Source organism: Panthera leo, chromosome C1 (genome assembly GCF_018350215.1).
Source record: "Panthera leo isolate Ple1 chromosome C1, P.leo_Ple1_pat1.1, whole genome shotgun sequence".
Lineage (NCBI taxonomy): Eukaryota > Metazoa > Chordata > Mammalia > Carnivora > Felidae > Panthera > Panthera leo.
The window spans coordinates 167805724-167830443 of record NC_056686.1 but is presented as its reverse complement, the minus strand read 5'-3'; the positions used below and the strand labels follow the sequence as shown (position 1 = coordinate 167830443).

The 24720-nt window shown below is 38.2% G+C and overlaps 1 protein-coding gene across 4 annotated transcripts in view; it reads right to left on the bottom strand.

The window, feature by feature from the left end:
* UBE2E3 (ubiquitin conjugating enzyme E2 E3) overlaps positions 1–13326 on the bottom strand; it is a 91112-nt gene extending 77786 nt beyond the window's left edge. Inside the window, exons 1-3 of one of the 4 annotated variants that reach the window (XM_042949296.1) lie at positions 13189–13326; positions 11496–11714; positions 9633–9683 (exon numbers count right to left, since the gene is read on the bottom strand). In XM_042949296.1, coding sequence (XP_042805230.1) covers positions 9633–9683; positions 11496–11689 — 245 coding nt within the window. In that variant the 5' untranslated portion in view covers positions 11690–11714; positions 13189–13326. Of the gene's footprint in view, positions 1–9632; positions 9684–11495; positions 11715–12156; positions 12274–12345; positions 12518–12752; positions 13122–13188 lie in introns of those variants that run through there. The other 3 variants (XM_042949294.1, XM_042949295.1, XM_042949297.1) reach the window with 3 other exon arrangements.
* Between the last annotated feature and the right edge of the window lie 11394 nt (positions 13327–24720).

Below are 24720 nucleotides of genomic sequence, written 5' to 3'. Positions count from 1 at the left end.
ACCGGCTCCTTTTCTAAAAAGACTCATAAGGGAAAAGCAAATCCCCATACTATCTGGGAAAAATTTCTGTATAAATTCACAAATTTAGGAAAAACAGTGATTAAATGAACTATAAAAAGACAAAATTAAGAGGAATCTAATATGAAGCCAAAGTTGTTAAAAAGTGAGATCTAGTGCCAGTATTAAAAAATAGTAAGTGCACATGCTGCTGAGAAATCAGTATTAAAATTCTCCTAAAATCCTATATGATTCAGACTTTTCTCCATAAAGCCAGAAATTCTTATCTGCAGAGGGATATTTTTCCAACTTCAAAGCAATTCATAAACATGGACTGCTTCACAATACCCTAGAGAAAAAAGGAGAGGTAGATTTGAAGATATTCCTTTGCTCACAGGAAAGCCATACACAAAGAACTACATGGTAGAGAACAAAGATTTGCATTTTCCGTTATGATCATACTCAGTCCCTGACCTTCTTTCTTACAGGGGAAGAGAATAGGGCAGGAGAGATGACAACTGGGGGAATGCTCCCTGAAAAGAAACTGCTTAAATGATTCAAAAAAAAAAAAAAAAAAAAAAAAAGGGGGTAAGAAGAGTCTAGTACCCCAAAGCCAAAGAAGGAAACTTTTTTTTTTTAATGTTTGTTTATTTTGAAAGAGAGTGAACATGTAAGCAGGGAAGGGAGGAGAGAGAATCCCAAGCCAGGTTCTGGCTCCATGTTGTCAGAGAAGAGCCCGATGCCAGGCTCAATATCATGAACCACGGGATCATGACCTGAGCAGAAATCAAGAGTCAGATGCTTAACCAACTGAGCCACTCAGGCTCCCCAAGGAAATTCTTTTCTTCTCCAACTCATCATCTGAACCTTATTTGCCAGGTTCTAAACCCTACATGAAGTGTATTCTTGGATCCTTCAAGAAACTATGAATAAATGGGACACACTTCAACTAAGCATGCACCTACAGACCCACAATCAACTCGAATGTTTTTACCACATTTCTCAAGCAGCACTGTACAAAAGCAAAAGTGCTTACTTTTATATCAAAAAGTAAACCCAGATTTTTGCCCTGCATCTATTATATATATGCACTACATATGTGACATGTAGCAAGTTTCTCAACCATTCTAAGATTCAGTTTTGAAATCTTAACAAGAATGATTCTTTATAGGCTTCTTTTGGGAATTGAACAAGTTATTGTATTAGTAGGCACTATGCTATGGAATCCAGGACAGTGTCAGGCTGGATGCCCAATTATCTCCTCTCTTGAAGTGAGAATGAAAGCCATCTATTCTTGGAAGTATACATCCTTTGTGGCAGAAAAATTGATTTCTCATTGAATATCCATATGCTCCCCCCACATTTTCCAGCCCCCTTGCAGTTAGTTGAGGCCATGTGATTAATTCATGTCTTCCTTCCAGACCAGAGCACTTAAAAGCTGGCACATGACCCTCTAGCTCTTTGCCCGGACACATGTTTCAAATGACAGAGCCACAAGATGCAAGCAGCACAAATCAGGAGTCCACACATGGAAGAGCTACCCAGGAGAGCTCCTGAACCTACAGTGGACTTCATATGAGCAAGAGAAATAAACCTTTATATGTTTATGGTTATAAGCCGCCTAGGTTCGTGAACAAAGCAAAATTTAATATATCCTCTTATAGTCCAATTATACTCAAATGCTGCAGGACAAAATGCATACATAAAAAAGGCAAGTTCTCTGTTTAATATTAAAGGACATCTTGTTTTCAGTATAATTTTATATATTTAGAAAAAAGGAAAGGATTAAAAGATAATATTTAATAATAAACTGGAAAAGGAATCCAACATACACAAACAACTTAAAAAGAACTGATATTTATAGTTTCACCTTAAGGGGAAAGAATTCTAAAAATCAAGAGTCTAAATTTTTTTCTAGTTAAGCATACAAGTTATACAACATAAACAACAAAAAGCAATTATCCAAAAATAAAAAGTGAAAAACTAAAAACAACTATTAGGAAACAGGTAAGGAAAAGCAGACCAACTTTAAAACACTTTTTCACTGTAACTGGCTGTAGTCAATAGTCATTGTAATAGAGGTAGCATAGGACCACACAAGCTTGCCCACAATTCTGAAATCCCAAAGCCCTAAAAATCAAAGACTTTTAAAATAAGTTTGGAGAAAAATAATTTAGCAGCAACACCAAACATGAACTAACCTGAAACTATTTGTAGTTTCTACTTATCCCATTTAGTATAAATATTCATACATTTTTGGTGTAGAAATATGATGTGTTTGAAGATCCCACTGGGGATGTTACATAAGATACAGCAAACACATCATCATATTCCCTTTCTAAAATCTAAAATTTTCTGTACTCTGAAACACATCTGGCCCCAAGGGTTGGAAATAAAAGAATGTGGACTTAGAACAACAATAGAAGTGAATATTCTCTGTACTGTCTTAATGATGAAAATAAAAACCAAATCAAGAGCATGGCTTTCTAACCTGTTTGTAATTCAATGTAGAACTGTATTTTGATGATTTTCCAAAGGTGTTTCTCCTTGATGCATTGTACTTCAATATTTCTGGTAGAACACAGATACAACAGCCTAAAGCTAGATCATGCAGGGGTATAATTAACTGGTAGAAGACAGAAAAGAAATAAAAATACCGCCGAAAGCATTTCTGGCCTCAACAGACCATAATTTAGCAGGTGTTCAAGGTAGCCATTCCTGTGGTTTCACATAAAAAAACACACACATGTCAAAAAATATACAATAAATGTAAACCACAGTACAGGAGGAGCAGAGGTAGAGCCATCAGCTCTAAGGAAGGTGCAGGACAATGTACTAAGCAGTCATTATTAATAAGACAAGAAAATGGTAAAAAGCAAACTATGCAACAACTCAGGAGGCAAGGTATCAGAATAAATGTCTACAGCAGGATTGCTCAACCTGAGCACTACTGACTTTTAGTCCAGATGATTCTTTGCTGTAGAGGGGTTGTTCTACACACTGTAGGACATTTAGCAGCATCTGTGACCTCTACTCACAAAGTATCAGTAGCAACTCCCTCTTCCCCCAGTTGTGAAAGCAAAAGTCTCCAGGCACTGCCAACTCTTCTTTAGGCTTTTTTTTTTGGAGGGGGGCAGAGGACTGGCAGGGAGGAGTAGGGAGGCAAAATTTACCCCTAATTGAGAATCAAGGATCCAGAAGCAGAAGAAAGATTTGAAGTTTAAAGAGTTTCTTCTTCTAGAGGTGCCTGGGTGGCTCAGTCAGTTAAGCATTCGACTTCAGCTCAGGTCATGATCTCAAGGTTCACAAGTTCAAGTCCCGTGTGTGGCTCTAGGCTGACAGCTCAGAGCCTGGAGCCTGCTTCAGATTCTGTCTCCCTCTCTCTCTGTCCTTCCCCCACTCACGCTCTGTCTTTCTCTGTCTCTTAAAAATGAATAAATAATAAAAAAAAAAAAACTTAAAAAAGGTTTCTTCTTCCAGATTCTAATAAAATGCCAAATACACTTCCCTGTCAAAAGAAGAAAAAAAAAATCCTATTTCTCTAGATCTGTTAAGTGGTTTTATCGTATGTTTTTAATCTCAGTTTTGTAGGGACGATGAGAATGGCAGGATCAAACTCCCCATTCTCAATCTGAATGCCCCTGCACTCTAAACAAGAAAGAGTTGCTGATTTTCCCATAGCTAAACATATCCATCTGTTGTTACAGCAACTCTTTCAAGGAGGGAATGAGATACCAATTGGTTAGCTATAGAAAGAGACAACAATTGGCAGTAAACGTCCACACTGTTTTCACCTACTTTCTAACTATATTATCTGCTTTGAACATTGTATGTCCCTAATAAAAATGTGACCTTTTGGGGGAAGAATAGTGTTTTCAATCACGTCATTCTTTTGGAAAAAGTTTTTAGTCACAACAGCACTGGGTCTACCTGCTGCACTGACATATAAGAGAGAAAAAATTAGGCTTACTATGATTATCAATTTCCTTTTATAAAAGAAGCAGTAGCTAAATGCCTTTGAATGATATTAAAAATTCTAACTATGAAAAAAAGTAAAGAGTATGTGGGATTTTTAATTGATTTTCTCCAAAGTCACTATTTTGCCTGAAAGTTCTACTCCTGGTAGTCTGACAGATTTCGATTATCTATTAATTTAACAAATCTTCACATGCAAAACACTGTGTAAAGCAAGAGTTACAGAAACGTGTAAGACCATCCTCCTTTCAAAGGAACACTTACTCTTACAGAAGGTAGACAAGCAAATAATCACAGTATATAGCATTAACATACTATAGTATTTCACCTATGCTGGTTAGTATGGGCTTCAAGAAACATAAAACATCACTTAAAATTATCAGTAATGCCCAAGTCTCCAAAAAATCCTCATGATTTTTGAGAAACTTAACTAATAAATAATATCCACAGTGGGGTGGATAATAATGACCCCAGTGGGGTGGTAAGGAAAACACCTTCAATCAGAGTAGCTGTGTATTTATCTGTTTTAGAAATCAAGCTTCCAAATAAGATTTAACTTTTATTAAAAAAAAAAAAAAAGGGAGTTCTAGGATTGTTTTTGAAGAGTTGAAAATAAAAGGAATTAACTGGATAAATGGGATACAACTTTGTTTTATAAAATAGGGAATCTTTACCTAGCACACACTAAAATCAACAATAACAAAAATCAAATGTATAAGTAAACAAGAAAAAAAGCTATCTATATGTGGGGGCTTTAAAATCAAGTGGTGTGTAAGCAAACAACTAAGCTATAGATATCACGTGTTATTTTTATTATTACCTGCCTTCATATACCAATTACAAAAAGCTTCCAAAGCCACAGACAAGGAAAAAAAATTGCTGTTTAGGTAACTGGTAAACTACATCAATTCAGAATCTAATTTTCCAAATATTGATATAATTTCATTCTCACTTCAACTGTAAATTTTAATAACAATATTTAAAAGAGAAAAAATAACTAACATCCTTATTTTAAAATTTTTCATTACAATTTACTACAGAGACAGAGCATTCTCTATGAATTATCATTAACTTTATGCATATTCCTTTAAATGGGATACACTATTTCCTCATCTTTGCCCAGTATTCTTAGGTTTTCTTTTTTACTTAAGTTCCAAGGAACTCCTTTTAGTTATATACATATAAAATTTTGCTTATGTGTTCTCAAATAAATAGCTGTTAAATTGATTAAAATAAAATTACTCCTATAGTAGGATGTTGATGCACTGGAAAGAATGCTAGCCAAGAATGAGGGCATGTGGCTAAACTGCCTCTTTCCCTTTAATCATTCTGTGGCCACTTTACTGACCCAATTTACACCATTACCAAACTTTAAAACATATTAACATTTAATCCTCACAATAAACCTATGGGAGGGGGGATTATTTTAATCTCTGTTTTACATTTAAGAAAACTGAAAGAGAGGGGCGCCTGCGCAGCTCACAGTCAGTTAAGCGGCCGACTTCGGCTCAGGTCATGATCTCACCACAGCTTTCGAGTCCCACATTGGGCTCTGTGCTGACAGCTCAGAGCCTGGAGCCTGCTTCAATTCTGTGTCTTCCTCTCTCTCTGCCCTTACCCTGCTTGTGCTGTCTCTCATTAATGAATAAATGTTAAAAAAATTTTTTTAAAGAAAAAAAGAAAACTGAAAGACAGAAATACATCCTAACTGATCTAAGATAACACAGCTAATAAGAGGCAGAGCAGGGACCGGACCCAAACCAATGCTTTAGAAACCTTAATATACAAACAATTCCCCTGGGAATCCTGCTGAAATTCAGTTTTTGGCTCAGTACTTCTGCAGTGGGGGAGGCAAGATTCTGCATTTCTGACAATCTTACCTGTGATGCAGACACTACTGATCAGAAGATTCACCCTATGGGTGGCAAAGTTCTAAGCTACCCTAGAAAATGGTGGCAAGTGGTGGCAACCCTCAAAAGGAGGTAGAGTTCACCCACCATTAGACAATGTAAGGCACAAGAGTAAATCAGGGGTTGCCAACTTCTGGTTTAGAACTTAACTGCTTCTTTTATTAATTTTGTTTTTAAAAGAAGGATGTTAGCAAAATTACAAGTACTATAGTACTTTTCAGGTTTTGCAAGTGAACACATTATAATAAATACTTGCTACTATTACACCTCCCTCCAAATAAGGCTTTTCCCACATCTAAAAACTATTACAAATGGCCCTGATATCTACCTTTAACACAGATTCAATCTGAACATATTAAAGAATATTTTAAGAGCATACATTTGTGCTTTCTCATAAATGGAAAGAATTAGAGGTGGAGTTAAAAATCCAGCAACTTCCTAAACTTCTGCCACTTGTAAAAGGGGTTACTGTGATCAGACAAGGGCACTCCCTGGGAAACAGATGGAACATAAACGTCTTAAGAGCACACTACTCAACAATTCTAGTTAATCACTTTCTCCAAAAACAGGAAAATGCCCAAACACAACCTCCCTCCGTTCTCACTGACGTATCAACTATGTATACCATAATCTAGAATATAGTATGCAAACAATATAAACTAAAGCCACTATATAAATATTATATCCCTATGTTTTGAATGCTCTGGCCTAGGGCACTCCAACACCTAAAAACCGAAATGCCATCAAATCATTGGAAATAACATTTTATCAAACTTTTATACCATTAGGAAAAGAAATATCGTTACTATCGAAATATATTCAAATATGTTTAAAGCCACACACTTAATTCGACAGTTAAGTCTATCCTAAGATCACCTATGGTGTACACATGTTAGACACAGCTATATACTAAGGGAATATATAACATAACAAAAAAAATATTTTATAAATAAAACACAGGAAGGGAGGAAGGGATCTAAGAGAAATCTTAGTCTCATTGGAGTAATTTTGGTTTTGCTGAGTTTTCTTGTATTTCAATCAACTTTTTCCTGAATGTACACAAATATACTTTACATTTCTTCCCTGAGGAAAAATTAAATCCGTCAAATACTGACAAGCTTGTAAAAATTATTTTTGAAACCATAATGGAATTCTGATTAATTAACTACACATGAAAGTCCAACATCAAAGTCAGAAAAGTATTAGGTTTCATAGATTTCAGGCAATATGAATTCACACATTTTAGAATTTAATATAGAATCCCACTTTTAACTATAACAGAAATTAATAAATTTAACCTGTACAATCACTATAAAGCTAAAATTCTCACCCATGCACCTGTGAAGTACAAGAACACCACAATCTGTCACATATCAGACGTGAAGATACAAATACAATACAAATTCAGACTTAGCTGTCAAAATCCTGAAATGCCTCCACTAAACACTCAATATTTCAAATTCCTGCTCAAGGACAGGACTAGATCATATTCCACCCCCCAAAAAGCTGAAGACACTTAAAATAAAAGACACAAAAGGATCTATTTTGCACATCGGCCACCTGAACAAGAACGTCCCCAAACTAGTAAGACACAACTTCTGCCAGTTCCCAGTTACGACTCATCATTTTCTGTTTGCTTTCTCTTTAGTCACACAGCCACAAATAAACTCATATATTAAATAACTAGAGAACTGAAATATATAATTTGCATACTTTACAACCATCCCAAGTTGTGACAAGGGAAAGCGTGGATGATGTATTCCAGGTTATTGTTTGCAAGCCCACACGTTTGTTCGCTATTTCACTGATCACTAAAGGTGAAGCATTTCATGGAAACATATGGTATATAGAGAGAAAAATAAACGAGTTAAACTTTCTGCCTCCTAGAAACATTCTACTTCCTCTAAAATAATCCTCAGTGACCTTGTGGAACCATTCCCGGGTTAAACATGTAAAGCATACTTCTTCAGCAACTGCAACATTACACTACTGCTCCAAGGGCATTCAACACATTCTCTACTGGGTTCTCTAGACTTAGGCACGAATGCTAGTTTGTGAAACCTTTAAAAATGTTTGACATTACATGCAATTTTAAAACATTTAAGAGTTCTGAATTGATAGATCTTTGTATCTTTTATAATGAGAAATATTAGAACACCCTCTGCAAGTTAAGTAATTCTTCAGAGAGCAAATTTAACTTGACCTCGCTAAATGGCTACAGATTTGACAAACCACTGAGAAAGGTGGAAGGATTTATTTATTCTCTAAAGCAGCACTGTTCCATAGAAATATAATGCATGCCACATACATAATTTTAAATTTTCTAACCACATTAAAATGGTAAAAAAGTAAAATTTTAAAACATTCCATAAAACTTATCATATCCAACATATTATCATTTAAGCACGTAACAGATACTTTTAAAACCCAGTAAGGTATTTTACATTCTCTTCTTCATACAAAGTTTTCCAAAATTCGATGTGTGTTTTACACTTACAGCACATCTCATGTTGGACAACAATTAAAGCGGTCACTAGCCACAAGTGGCTAGTGGCTGCATTACTGGACAGCACAGCTCTTAATACTTTGAGATCTGACGTACCACTACCTGTTTAAAATTAGTTTACATTCATGTTTACCTTTTGAGCTGACATAGCTGATTACAAATATGAGCAAAACTGTTAATTCACTGAATAAATCAGAAGATCATCTTATCTAAGGATCTGGTTAATACACACAAGAGGCAACTGAATTATACCAAATTATATCTCAAGTAGACTTCGGAGATAGGTCAGATCATCTCAAGTGAACACAACTTGTAACAAAAATATAGGTAAGACAAGAAAACATTTTCATATCAGACCATAACACTGCCTGATTTCTAGCTGCCACTCTCACCCTGGAGCACATATCTCTATGCAAATTATCTACACAACTGTCCTTTCTAACTCTGATATATTTTGGAAGCCATATAGTCACTGGTGAAAAACAAAGCACTAGGTAAGACAAACTGAAAAAACGTTTAACGAAAAAAATTATCAACCAGTCACTTTTAATGCACCATATGCCAACTGACAATCTTAAATTATCCTACAGGAGTTTCACTGAAATGAGTTCTTCCTACAAATTCCAATTCATATACTGCTTTTCACACATGTATTTCAAGGACCAAAATTACCAAGAATTTTCCCAAGTAATTAAGACATTCGGTTAAAATGTAAATAATTCCAACAATGCATTCTCCAGAAAATAACTAGAAGCATTAGCTTAGCACATAAAATTTGTCCTTAAGGCACATTACTGAATAAATCAAACAGAAACTATACCCTTGTTTACTGCATTTACATTTTGTAACACCACATTCAGCAATTTCTAAATTTGGAAGGTCAGTTCAGATTGCACACAAGCAGTAACTTTAAAGCTTAGCAAAATTTTCGAAGTTTCTGCAATATAGTTCTGAATAAACACTCTACAGCAATGTTACAACAGAACAAAATCAGCACCATTCACACTAATCTCAGTAAGAAGCACAAAATCAGTATATTCATAAATTCCAAATGTATGATACATGCTAAAGAGTATTTTCCCCCAAACTTGTTTAATTCACCTTAGACAATTTTTGTTTCATGCACTTGCAAAGCTGAGAAGAAGCAAACGTAGCTTCTTCTGCAGCACACATATCCCAAGCCGATACATTAATCTCTTGTTATTTTTGCACATTTTGAAATCAAAACAAAATTTGTTTCTTACCTGCAGTTAGGAGGAGGATCGAGAGTTATTTCAGCTAGCTCCTTCTGAATTCTGTTAGTGAAATGAGAACAGACAAAAAGGATTTGAGATAGTCTACAGAATAACCGGGGAATTACACTGCCCTCTACCACCATGCAGTTAAATGCAAGGCTCGCTTTGCCTTCAGTAATGCTAACATGGCTGCTTCCTCTTTGTTCTCAGAGGCATAACCCAAATCCCTTAACAGAAACTTTGCAGCTTTTTTTCTCACTTGCTACTGTAAATAAGTATGACATTCACACCAGATCTTAGAAATAGTCCTCTACTAGTACTCAATAAAGGCTATAAAATCTATTTTAAAACACTTTTTACCAAAGAAATTCTCTTTTCAAGCTTATATGCAAATGAGACAAGAAGGGAGGAGGGAAAGCACTAGAATTTTTGACAATGACTTTAAGTCACTTTTACAGAGGTAAGAATTAGCAAGCTATTACATGAGCACAGTAACAGTTTTGACAATATTTTGTGTCAAAAAAAAGTTTAAAATTTACAAACATCTTGACCAGTGAAAAACTTCTAAAGGACTCTGACCTTACTTAACCAATTCTGTTTTCCCTAATCTTAAGTACAGCACTAAAATTGAATACATTTGGGGGAAAAGAAATAATAAGATATATAGCCTGGAGTTAAGAGGAGGGGGAAAACAGTTCTCTGATTTTATTCAAATGTAAAATGCTTTCAAAACTTAAGATGTGTATTATATGTCCCTCAACAGGATTACAGCAAATTGAGGATTCTAAATTATTTAAAAGACTGCTATTATTTAATAAAATATTCTCAAGTTATTAATACTTGATTATTGATATAGCAGAGGTGAAAACCCACAGAAAAATAAGAGTTCTTCTAAATCACTTAGAGAACTCAATATTTGAACAGGTTTTATACTTCTTTTTCCTTTCGTTGTGATCAATAAAAATCAACAAAACGTCAATACTGGCTAATGCTACAAACATTTATGACGTATAACTAATAGAATGCATGGATATTCCCCTCCCTATTGCTACCAATGGAGCCCCACTGACATAATCTTTTTTTTGCCATCAAAGATAATATAAACCAACAGGAAACAAATGACCTTTCAAATATACCCAACAAAATGTTTCTTCTGCTGTTGAGTAATAACATGTCAAGCATATCCACAAGTTTTAGAGTGAAGAGTCACCAGCACAATGAAAGTTTTCAATAGCCAACTGCCACCCAAAATTGTAAATGGCTATGTTTCAGTTTTATTTACACTCACAATAATATAGAGGCATAACCATAAGTTAACTACAAAAAGTAATAACCTGGGATGCAATGACTTAGTCACATTTGTAAAACTGAAAGCAAATTGGGAGCACAATTTTAAATCTGCTCTCAAATGTTGTTAAGGCCTTGAATTTACATATTTTCTAGCAACCATAATTATTTCTAATCATTAAGTTTCATGAAGAGAGGCGCTGCTGATCTCTAGAAGTGTCAATTTCAATGAAGAAGAGTATGACTCATAAAAAAGAACATCCTCAATGTACCAGCTAATTTGGGCTCACCAAATTTTCCTTGCCAACTCCTCAAACAATCTGTCAAAACGCTGGTCCAATCTCTACTCAAGGACACTTCTTTACTGAAGTTACCAAAGTAGAGAGTAAGTTTGCTGAAAAGTACAATTACAATTCTAGGGAGGTGGCTTATATGCCACCTAAAGAATGACAACTCATTTGAGTGCAAATAAAAGTGATCACGAAGTAAGTATTTTTGAACTGCTGCTACAGATGTAAAACCAACAAAAGCGTCCAACCATTTGGAAGACAACCTGATAATGTGCTTAATCCTTTTACACATTACCTTTTAGCACTAGTGGATAACTTAGCAGTGGTTTTGCTAGAGAGTTTGGTGTTTTTCTTCTGCTGGGTGGCAGAAGGTTTTCTTTCTTCTTGTTCTTCAGGCTCTGGAGCGGCTGGGTCTCGCTGGTCCGCATCTGAACTACCACTGCTGGTGCTGGGGCTCTCATCATCGGACCTTTGCCTATCACTGGACATCTTGGTGAAGTTATTTCTTGGAAAACTTTTAAAGAGAAAAGGAGGAGAGAAGGGAAATGTTAAGTCCAAGAAATAGACCAGGAGCATTTTCTTCTCTCAATATTCACCTAAAATTGTCATTTTAATATAAACACTTCAAAGTGCTCACACTTATCTCATCACACAGCAAGGTTACAGGGGAGGTGATGTGTCTCACAACGCCAGCGTTCAAGGATTTACCGAACTCAAGTTAGAAAACCCACTCACATTTTTTTCCATCCCTTGGACAATCTATCAATTGTCTACTTTCTCAGAAGGCATGAAGCAGATTTGCCAGGGAACTTAGGCAACGAGCATTAATAACATATGACACACTGTAAATAACAGATCTCGCTGAAAAATGTTAAAAAGTCACTAATAACGTCTAAATATTTACACACTGACATTGGTCAAAGCTACCAAATTCCCTTTCCGAGAGGAAAACATACCCTGTTAATCGCCCATATGCTTATTTAAGGTGGCGATTCCTTCTCTGTGCACGTAAGCCTTTAAATACAACACTTAGGAATTTAAAAATCAACTAACAAGCTGCTCTAGCCGTTTCCACGGCCAGCAGCGAAGATTCATCCGGCCAAGACCGAGCTGCCACCCTGGGAAAAGCAGAATCCAAACTGCACCTTCTGCAAAGCTCCCAATGCCATCAAGGTTCCTCGCTCAATTTTTACATCACGCACCGACATTTTGTCCAAAATAACGAAAAAAAAAAATCAGAGGCAAAACAAACAAACAAAGCCCCAAGAAGTGCAACAAATTTCCGCGCCCGCGGAGGCGAGCCGCGGCCGGCGGCGGCGGCCACGCAGCTCCGCGGCCCTTTGTGGGGAGGGCCGCGCGGGGGCCGCGGGCAGCGCTCGCCGCGCCGGGCGCCAAGTGATGCGAGCAGCCCGGCCGGCCCCGCCGCGGCTCGCGGACACCGGCGGCGCGGGCGCCCGGCGCGAACAAAGCTGCCCGCCCCCGCCCCCTCCCCCACCGCCGCCGCCGCCGCCCCGGCCGCCCCCCACGCGGCCCCCCGGCCCCGCCGCCTTACCTCGGCCGCCCGCCCGGCCCGCTCGCACGCCGCTACGGTGTGGGGGAGGGAGAGAGAAAAAAACCCTTCCTTAAGGAAATGGAGGCAGCTGGGGGGGGGGAAAGGGGGGGGGAGGGAAAAAAAGAAGCCGAGGAGGCTCTGGCCGGGGAGTGTGGAACATTGAAAGTCGGAGGGGGTTGTGCAGTGCCGGGCTCCGGCCGGAGGGTGGCGCCGCCCAGCGCCTTCGGAAAAAAGGGGGGGGGGGTAGGAGCTCGGCTGGGCGAGGGCGCGAGCTCCCGGCGAGGCGGAGGGGACGCGGGAGACCCCCGCGCGCTGTGGCCTCGCGCCGCCGCCGCCCGGCTCGGCTCCTCCCGGCCGCGCAGTCAGCAAGTTCCGAGGCGAGCGCGGGGGGGGGGGAGGGGCGGGCGCGGCGGCGGCGCGCGTGCTCGCTGCTTGCCTGGCGGAGGGACGCGCGCCCCCGACGCCCGGCGGGCGCGAGCTCTTCCTGCGCGCTCCCGCGCGCTCTCTCCGCGCCTCCCTTCACCCGGGGGGCGCACGCGTCCGCCCGCGCGCGGCCAGGACAAAGAGCGCGGCGGGGACCCAGCGGGCTGGCCCCTGCCGCCCTTGGCCGTGGAGCCCGTGCCGGAGAGGGCGGGGGCGCGGGCGCCGTCTCGCGGGGCCGCTGTGCCGCGGGGTGGCTTCCGGCCTGAGCCCGCCTCCGGAGCGAGGCTGCCCATTGGGCTACCCGCCCCGCAGGCTGGGGCCGGGGTGCCTTAGGGGCAGGCAGGCTGAGGTCATCCCCAGGACTGGCCACATCCCCTCTGCCTGCGCTGGGACCGGCGTGGACCTCGAGGCCCCTACGCTTGGAGAAGGGCCCTGGACGCGTGGTCGGGAGTCCCCCTCTGCCCTGGAAGCCTGGAAACTAATGGGTGTCGTTGACAAGGCTAGGCACGCCCGCGGAGGAAAACTGCCTCTTGCCCCCTGGGAGCCAAAGGGGCAAGATGAGGTCTAGGGCATTGAAGGAGGAAAAAAGGATTTAGAGATTAGGGGACCAATCTCTGCTTCTCTTTGGCCCTCAGCCTACCAAAGGCAACAATCCTTCGGATTGCTTTAAAAATTTTAAAATCCAAAATCCATTATTTTAAATGTCCTGCTCCAGATTTTTTAAAGTGAAGAAAGGGAGTTGGGGGGGGGGGGGCGGGGGCTCAAACCTGACTTTCCTGCGGGGCTATTCTGATGTGCATGCTAGACAACAGTTCTGGAAAAAGAATCCCTGGATGATACTGGGTCAGAACATCCACACAAAAAAACTTCAGATGGGGATAATGAAGGTTAGTTTTGTTCTACCATTCTCTTTTACAGTGTCCAGGTGGACGCTGCAGTTTTTGCCCCAGGCATAAGGTAGCCAGAAGTACAAAAACTTCCTGTTTGCAGCCCAGATCTCCTCCAGCTACTGAGAAGTTGCTCCAGTGATGGAGCCCCAGAGGAATTTGTGGATTTCTCTCCCACAAGTGTCCAGGGGCAGGGGTGCTGGGAGAATGTGGAGTTCACAGAGGGGGTGAGAATGGCAGTCATAACAGATGAACCAGACTAAAAAGAAAAAAAAGGAAATAAAAAAAGACTAAATGAGCCAACATATTTACTTATTTTTCCTCCAAACAGAAAAGTTTTGGTAAAGGGTTGCTTACAACTCTGAAGAGTAAGTTACATTTCTGTAATTTTCTAAACACAGAGCCATTCAGTGAGCTTTATGGAGAGCTGTGCCACTAGGTGCTGGACACAAAATCCACTCATTCAAATGCTGTGTGAGACTAAAGCCAGTTCTCTCTGTTCTGTGCCAGAAGCTCCCAGTCCAGAAAGGGAACAGATCATTAAAGTTCCCAGGTTGATAAGGAAGAAGGATACTCTGGTCAGAATGAACAGCATGTCTCAAGAAATGATAAAAAGTATGGTGTGTGTGTTGACAAGCATTTTGATTTGAGTGGATCAAAGGGTGCTTGTGGAAAGAGCTTGTTAGTGTAAATATAGACAGAAGGTACCCCCCAACTTTTATACTGATGCTACAGGACAAGCCAGCCAATTTGGAGTTTGGGCTTTGTTTGGAATGGGGAGCTATGAAAGAAAAGATATTTGGGGACGCCTGGGTGGCCCAGTCGTTAAGCGTCCGACTTTGGCTCAGATCTCAGGTCACGATCTCCTGGTTTGTGAGTCCCCAGTCCCATGTCGGGCTCTGTGCTAACAGCTCAGAGCCTGGAGCCTGCTTTGGGTCCTGTGTCTCCCTCTCTCTCTCTCTGCCCCTCCTCCATTCTTTCGCGCGCTCTCTCTCTCTCTCTCTCAAAAATAAACGTTTAAAAAAATTTTTTTAAAGAAAGAAAAACTGTTTGTAAAAGTGGATTCTTTTAGAAAATATGTATCACAGAAATAGCCTGAAGGTCCAAAGGCCCATTGCTGATAGGATTTGGGTGGAGCTAAGAGATTGGGAGATAAAGATATTTAGTTGTGTTTTGGTGGCATCTATTTGGGGCTGAAAAGCTAGAGAACTGGATTCTAATCTCATTCTACCAGGTTTATGTGACCTCTGGTAAGTTACCTGTTCTAACGTAATTTTTCTCATGTAAAAGAAGCTTGTAGTTTGCAAAGTTTCTTAGTACTCTCTTGCTTAACAACTCCATGGTTCTGGGGCACCTGGGTGGCTCAGGCCGTTAAGTGTCTGACTCTTGATTTCTGCTTAGGCCATGGCCTCACAGTTGGTGGGTTTGAGCCCTGCAGGGGGCTCTGCGCTAACCATGCAGAGCATTCTTGGGATTCTCTCTCTCTCTCTCAAAAAATAAATAAACTTTAAAAAAAATTTTGTTTTGAATTCCATGATTCCTCAATGTGTTTGAAGTCATGAAGTTCCACTCCACTTTCACTCAACAGAATATGGTACTTAGGAACTACCAGATACTGGGAAATTGGAATGAAACATGGGCACTGCTCTTATGGAGCCCAGTACGTAGTGGGAGAGTCGGAAATGTAGTCTATGGAGCCCATTAAAGGAGTTAACAGAATTAGTAGAGTGTTACTATCAATTAATGGGTAATGGAATTATTAATTCAGCCTGGGGTTATAAATCTTGGGTGGGTCAAAAGAGGTAACAGTGAACTGGGCCTGAAGGAATGAATGGATGATAATATAGATAATGCTCTGGGCAAAGTAACTGGGACGTAATAGATGTTCAATAAGTATTATTTACCATATTGTTAAAGTCACCATAAAGAGAATGAATGGCTCCTTAACGTTACGGAGAGTAGTGGTCTGCCCCCAAACTATTAGGTACCCAGTTGCCTTTATTCACCAGACTAAATGACTAAACGTGTCATTCAAGTGATTCTTTCCAGCTCACAGTTCTGCAAGGTAAGATAGCAACTTGTAAATTATGAATTGTTTCTAACATACAGTTCTTCCTCACAAGACACCTTTGTTTGTAATTATTTTATCTGCTTCTTGTATTTGCCATGTCTACCCTTGAAATTAGGGATCGTGTTTTATAGGCACTCCTGAGGGCATATAAATTTGACCTAATGCAAATTATTCCATAAAGTATGTAATAAAAATTGCCCCATATGACCCCTCAAAACAGTACCATGAAGCAGACACCAGCTACTACAAGAGGATTGTTTCCTCTCAGTCTGCTGTTTTTCTCTTGTTGGTATGGGGCCCTGCCAACTTCTTACTCACAACCCTGAGAGAGGTAGAGGTAAGAAGATACCAAATCCAATGGCAACAGATATTGCCATAATAACCTTCTCTTTTTGTGACCAAAAGGGACCTGGCATTATAAGGGCACAAAAGGCAGGCCCCAGAATCCTTTAGTTTAGGAGATGCTCTCTCTTGAACCTTTCCGTGAGCCTCAGTGTTATATGTGTACATAAGTATATGTGTGTGTAACTAAGAATTTTACAGGAATATATCATTTGCATCACCTAAGCAGTTTCTGAATTGATGACTTGTATAAGCTTTGGTGAGGCTAACTGATCTTTTTCAATCACACAGCACGGCCAGCAGTGTACCTCACAACATAATGGAGATAGGATAAAACTAAATTCATTTTGTTGTGTTCAGAATGCTTTTGTTCGTTTCTTTCCACTCCATATCCCTTCATTTCACCCCTTTCTTTTTCTCAGGCTGTTTCAGAGCCTACCCAGGTACTTGTATCCTTTTGTCCTCTGACTATAATTTTTTTTTTTTCTTTCTATCCATACAAATGGATTGGTTTACAGGGAAGTCATTTCTTGGCCCAGACTTAGTTTCAGAAGCCATGTTTGTTTGCCATTGTGAGTCTCAGTGGCTCTGGCCCTCCAGGATCCAATACTCTGCTTGACATCTGTGCGCTCTGTCCATTGCATCATGGATGGAAAGCCTGCGGTGTGCTAGACCCGAGGTTGGGCCCTGGAAATGGAAAGGTGTTTACACCTTCCTTGGACTCCAAGGACTTCAGGGCCCAAAACCTCAGTGATCATTTCCTGCTTTTCTCCTTTGAGAGAACTCTGACAGAGGGTAAATGCCAAAAAGGCTCATGTCTTTATTCCCTAAAGAGCTCATACACATGAAAATAAAATATAAGCATGTTAAATAGAACCAAAGCATGATCCGAAAAATTTTCAAAGAACTACATTTATTTAACCTTATTAAAAAAACAAACTCAAATCTTGCTAGTTATCAAAAAGGGAAAATTAAAAAATAATCAACAAAAACAATTTTAGTGATATAATCAATTGCAAATTGGTAAAAAAATAAAAATTTAAAAAAGTTCCCTTTGTCCATTTCCAGTGGTAATGAAAGTTAGTACTAACCTTTTGAAAAGCAATCTGGAAGTTTGTGTCAAGAACCTTATATGTGTTCATATCCTTTAACCAACTTGCTCCATTTGAAGAAATGTATCTTAAGGAAACATTGTAAATGTGGAAAAAATAACATTAAAAAATTGGAAAAGTCCAATTCTAGGAAAATGATTACTTAAACTGATTCGCATGACATAATGAAATTTGCAGTTATTAAAATAAGATATATGAAGAGTATGCAAAATACAAAAATAAATTATGCTACAATGTTAATGAGGGCAGGAGTTGTCTATTTTGTGAGGTCAGAGCCTGACTCGATGCCTATTAAGGTATCTGGGACAAAGTAAGTGCATAATAAATACCTATCAAATACATTTGTACCACATCTTTACAACTAGCAAGGCAAAACTATCTGAAAGAAATACTCTGCAAAAGGTTAACTGTGATTATATTTTAGAGTAACTATGAATAACTTTTTTCATTCTATATTATTTTTCTAATTATTTGTAAATAAGCAGGTACTACTTTCATAATAAAAAAAAGATATGAATAATTGTGGATGCATATATTTGGTGAAAATCCTGTTTGAACAGTTTTTTTAATATTTTTATGAACAGTTTTTTAAATTGTTATTTATAAGCAAAAAGAAATGAAAATTCAAGCAGACTGTTTTACAATTTGTCAAAATTTTCATACATGCACCAAGTTGAAACAACAAAATAGACACAATAGTTTGCACTATAAGGTTATATAAATCACATTTATAAATCACATTTATAAATAATGTGATTAATATAATCACATATAATTCTGTATAGGCTTATAAAATTATCAACTCAGTATAGACAGTTAAAGAACATGTTAGAAATTCGAAGTTATTCATAACAATACGTTGCCTTAAAAACACACCAAAAAAGCCACTAAGAAATGTCTATTAAAGTGAGGCACTACATTCTTGTCCACAAAATTTGCAAATCTAGAAATTCTATGATGTCAAATACCTGTGAGAATATTATGAGAAGAGCACTTTCCTATATTGTTGGTGGCATTGTAAATTGATACAACCTTTTTTTGGAAAGCAATTTGGCAATGTATTTCAAGAGTCATAAAAATGTTCATACCCTTTAACCTAGTAATTCTACTTCTGGGAATCTATCCTAAGGAAATAATCCAAAATATTAAAAAATGCCATATGCCTGACAATGTTTATCCCAGTGTAATTTATACTATATAAAAATGGAAACCACTCAAACTGTCCAACGTAAGGCTATGCTTTAGTAAATTATGGTCCATTCACTCAATGGAATATACATGAATATAAAATAGTGAGCACTGTATCATTTTTAGCATCATATCCTTTTCGTGCTAATCCTTTTCTATGAGATCAGCTCATGTCCTGGTTAGTTAATAAGACTAACAAAAGATGTTGTGCATCAACTTTTTAACTGATGTTTTTGCTTAACATTATGTCACTTAAATTTTTCTGAGATGCTTTACAGTATCTCAAGTGTAAAATCAATTTAAGTGTATGCTTTATGCTTCAGAAAACAAAATGTGCAATATGATTGTCTGGAAAATGTATAAAAGAGATTTGGAAGAAATATGCAAACAATCATTTTGGGTTTAAGGGCCTGTTTACTTGTGATTCTGGCTACTTTTTTTTATATTATACAAGTGGTTATCCATTTGGAAGAGATTCAGTAAGAAATGATATGCTTTAATGTGGGGCTGCAAAAAAATGGTTTAATTTGACATGATAAATAAGTTTACATTTTAGTTGAATGCCTTTATAACTAAAGAAGAAAAATAATGTATTTTATTTTTTTGTTAACTTTTTTTTTTAATGTTTATTTTTTGAAACAGAGAGACAGCATGAGCAGGGGAGGAGCAGAGAGAGGGAGACAGAATCTGAAGCAGCCTCCAGGCTCTGAGCTGTCAGCACAAAGCCCCACGTGGGGCTCAAACTCATGAACTGCAAGATTATGACCTGAGCAAAGTCGGATGCTTAACCGACTGAGCCACCCAGGTGCCCCGAAAAAAAATGTATTTTAAATGGGGATATTAACTAAATATGTTGTGAGTTTTCCTCGGTTTTTTGGGTCCAAATTCTAGAAGTTTGTCATCATTTATAGACGATCTCAAAGGTATACCTAGTAAAATGTCGGAGTGCATATTTTAACTTCGCTGGATTATAATGTCTCAAGATAACTCGGATAAAATAAACATCACAGAATGATATGAGTGGGTTAAAAAAAAGTGTTAATTTTTAGTAAGAATATATACTCAGTGTTTGGTGGAGGTAAGAAGCACAACCAACTTGGACTCAGAAATACTATATGATTTCCCTGAAGTCTTAAATGTAGCTCTTGACAGAACTGGAGATAGAACTTTGGAATTTTTTCCCTATTCCACTATACTGTCATATCCACCAGAACATATAGTCCAGTTTCCCTAGTCACCAGCTCCTGTAGAGATGTCAAAAAGATGTCATCAGAAAGTTCTTTTAAGTGTAACACCCTTTTCTCTCTCTTGTTCATAAGCGTGAGAATGATCTTCTCTGACACAATGATACAATATTGGTAATCCTATTATAATCACTCCTAATACCCTATATGTTTTCTATAATACTTATCACATTTTATAAATAAATATTTATTTGTGTGATTGTTTCTTTAATATGTTTCTCTCCCTGAATGAGAGCAGGGACCATATCTGGTTTTTATGTCCCATACAGTGCCTAGCATATAATATTTAGTAAATAATTCCTGAGTGAATGAATAATTGAATGAATGGATGAATGGGCAACATATCTTCACACTCAAAATCAATGGAAGGGAATGTGATAGAATAACAACAACAACAAGGAACAGAAATTTTTACAGTGTCTAATATACTTAGGATCTGATTTTTAGGAAAAGTAGTATAGGCCGACCACACAGGAATGCAAAAGTATTTAGACAAATTAAAAGACACTAGGATCATACATTCAAATAAATTAAGGGTGTTTGGCATGTGACCCTAACCTCTGAAATACATGTCAGGAGAAAAATGACCACATTTTCTCACCAAACTTCTTACAGAACCATGGTCAGAGAAGGAGTACTGGCTTATACAGTAGGGCAGTAAAATTTTTCTTCCTGTTTATGAAATGTCTACATAGAAGAGATCAAGTCATATGTTCTATAAAGCTAAATTTTAGCAATAAAGATTAAAATCAATCAACCTCAATCTCAGACCCATTGGCAGAGATATTTAAAAGGACTGATGGAAAAATAAAACTGTTACAGATTTGGTCCAACTTTCTCTAGCTCTTAATCAGAACATCGTGGTCATTGACCCCGAAACCTGGCATCTTGGGTTTTAGTTCTGATTACATTGCTTCAGCCTTCTAGATGCCAGTTTCCTCATCAGCAAAATGAAAGAGTCCAGAGATTCTTTCCAATTCTGGAATCTGTATGATTTACGTGATTGTATAAATAAGTCCTGTTGAACAAACTAAATTAACTAACATAGCTGGTAGTGCTTTTTAAAACACTAACAGTGCTTAATGGCAAGACTTGTGCCAGCAGTGATTTAAGGCCATATGTATCCACGCGAATTGATTAACTGCTAAAATTCAATTTGGCTTTTAAAAATTTGAACGTCTTTCTTAAATAAAGGCTACAGTAACCAGCCACCCTACTCCACATCCACCCCAGGACATCCCCCAGTTACTTTGGCTATATGAATATATATGCATCCAAAGCAACTATTAATTTCACTGGGAAAATATATACCTGAAATTCTAGTTGTTTAAAATTTTGTACAGAAAATAATCAAAGTTATTTTTATGTATCTATTTTTTAATGTTTATTTATTTATTTTGAGAAACACGTGGGTGTGTGCACAGGGGAGGAGCAGATAGAGAGAAGAGAGAAAAGCCCAAGCAGGCTCCATGCTGTTAGCGCAAAGCCCAGTGTAGAGCTCAACCCCACCAACTGTGAGATCATAACCTGACCCAAAATCAAGAGCCAGACCCTTAACTGACTGAACCACCCAGTCACGCTTAATCAATGTTATTTTTAATATGGTTGTTTACATCAGGTGAGATTCCCACTTCCTGGTCAGATTCATTCTAAAATTAATTTTCTTTTGCCCCTAGAAAAATTTTAAGAAGTCCATAACTTACCAATCGCCATTTTTACCACACTCACAAAAACCCCCACAAAACTGAACTTAGCAGATACAATCTTTTGCATATCTGAAACTTTACTCATCTAACAAATGGAACATATGCCTTTTAAAGGACAAAGCACAGTGCTAGAAGTTACATGCCAAACAAGATAGGACACCATCTCTGCTATAAAGTTTATAATCTAGCACGATAGTTTAAGAGGGAGGGCTTCAAAATCCAAGAGCAGAAGTTTCTTGCCTAAAAAATAACAGGAGAATGTCATTCACCTACTTTTCATGTGATAAGCAACGCCTTAGAATTGTGCTTTTACTGCCTTCAAATACATTACCAGAAGCCAGAGGATGTAAAGGAGGGATTTATATGCTTACTCAACAAACAAACATTTCGAACCTGTTGAACAAATAAGAAAACGGTATTTTTGAATGTGGATAGCATGCCCTTCACCACAGACACACTCACACTCTCTCTCTCTCTCTCTCTCTCTCTCTCTCTCTCTCTCTCTCACACACACACACACACACACACACACACACACACACACACACGAAGCAGGCTCTGAAGAAGTAGGCACTGGTTGAGTACATGAAAAACAAGTTCTATCTTAGGGTAATTACATGGTGAAAAAAACAACAGTTTTATTAATTTTTGCAATGTAGTAAGTTATTCTTTTGTTTTGTTTTGTTTAATTTTGTTTTGTTTTGTTTTGTTTTGTTTTGTTTTGTGAGACTATAACTCAGAGTTCAACCTTCCAGCTAAGGTACTTCAGGTATTGGTCTCTTTCACTGACTCCCTCCCATCACAGCTGTATCCTCAGTGTCTAGCACTCTGTTGGAGTTCACTAAAAATTTGTTGAATGATAAACACTTCTATAATACTTACTGTCTTTTATGCTGTATTTTATATACATTGACTGATTTAATATTCCCAATAGCCCCAATGAGGCAGGTACTGTTATCATATATTAAAGTTGCAGATGGAGAAACTAAGGCACGGAGAGATTAAAGCAACTTGCCCAAAGTCATATGACTACTAAACGATGGACCCTGGCCAGGACCCCCACGCTCTTGACCGTTATGCTCTGCTACTTCTAAATAACTAAATGGCATTCCAAGTGACAGGATGGGAGGGAGGAGAAGGAATCAATAGCATCATCATTGCCCCCATAATCAGAAAGGTAAGAATTGGGGCCTCTGGGACAGGCTGGAGACGTTGATCGCCGGTGAAGAATGGAGAAGTGCTATGATTTTAGGATACCAAGGGGGTTACTTTTGGACAATCTATGGATAGTGGAGTTGACAGAGGCTGCCCAGTGAGAAAGAGACTTGTAAGAAGCTCCTATAAAAATCAGAAATTATTTGTGGTCCTTCCGGGCAATTTTTCTTCTGACAATCTCTCTCCTTCTAGTTCATCCTCCTTCTTCATGCCGTACCCTTTCTTTTCCGTACCCGTCTCTTTCTTCTACTATCCCTTTTAGGCTGTTCTAATGTTGGCTGAAATTTTAAATTATTGTATTTATTAAATGAAATGTATATATCATCCCACTCTGTCTCTGAACTTCTGTGAAAACCACTGAAGTTATTTCAAAATTATTCCTTATTAGTGCAGTAAATGCAGGCCAATGACTCTTAATAGAAGAAAAGTCTCCCAAAGTAGACTAATTCTTAAAAAGCAAGAGATCATGAAAATAAATCTTGGCACTCCATCAATTCAATATTAGAAGAGATTGCCAAATCTTAAGTACAAAGCATCTCATGTTGAAATTTAACGTTTTCTTTTAAGTTAAAAAGTATCTCAAAATTTAGATTTAAGAACATTTTAACTTTAATTAGACTCATCACTTTTAGAACAGGAGAAAGAGTTCTCTTGGGCCTAACATCAGGAAAGGAATTGTTTATAGAACACTGAAATTTCTCAGTTTCTGAAAAAAAAACCCACTAAAACACTGATAAACGATATTTGTACATTTAACTATGTGCATGTATGAAAATAATAGTGAGTCATTAAGAGGAGTTGTCTAGAGAAAATTCTCACCATCACCAGGCAATTTCTGCCTACTCTGGTACAGTGTATGGATTAATGACTTAATCTGAACATACTTAGTCTAATAAGTAAAACAGCGCAAATACAAACATACATATATTGTGCATGTGTGCACAGATAGTTAATTTGCCAAAAGAGGAAACACTTGTTTGTTAAAGGCTAAAAATAAGGATTAACATCGCAGCATTCACAACCACATAACTTAATAAACTACATAACTTAGGTGCTGCAAACATGGACAAAGTAAAAACCGGTATCGGGGACTGACATCAGGAGCATATGCATAGACTCCACCTTGCCTAAGCTAAGTAGCTACAATGTGTTTTGGCATATAATATGTGCGATGTAAAATCCAAACAAAGGAGATCCCATTTTAAAGAGATTGATTTGGGGTGAGGGAAGGGGATGTGATATTCATCTCCGTAGAGCTTCTTAAAACTGATTTACTGCAGTGGCTTGTGGAAGTAACAGATGTTTATTTGAATGAATATTCATTCGCTGACATCAAATCCCAGTAGATGACACTTTCCTCTTAAGAGGTCATATTTTCCTCTTACGGAGTGTTTGCTATTGCGGTTGCCAATTGTCTATTTAGAAGACATAACACTAAGGAGCGATGTAAAGTGGAGTATTGATGTATAATGATGTAGAGTCTGAACCCAAGGTAAATATGCTAATTAGAAACAGTGATAACGCCAGGTATAAACATCATAGTGACTTACCTTATCCTTCTTGACAGCATCATGATAGCTTCTAATCAGCCAATCATGAATTTTCTTTTAAATTACCTCATTAGTACATTGCTTGAGTTGTAAAAACATTTATTTAAGAAAGAACATTACCATGAAGTGAGGTGACTTTAAATCACCATAGAAACCAAATAGAGAACTTTATTGTGAAGAAGCTTTAAAAAAAATCATAAAATTCTGTGTGAATGGAAATTATTATTATT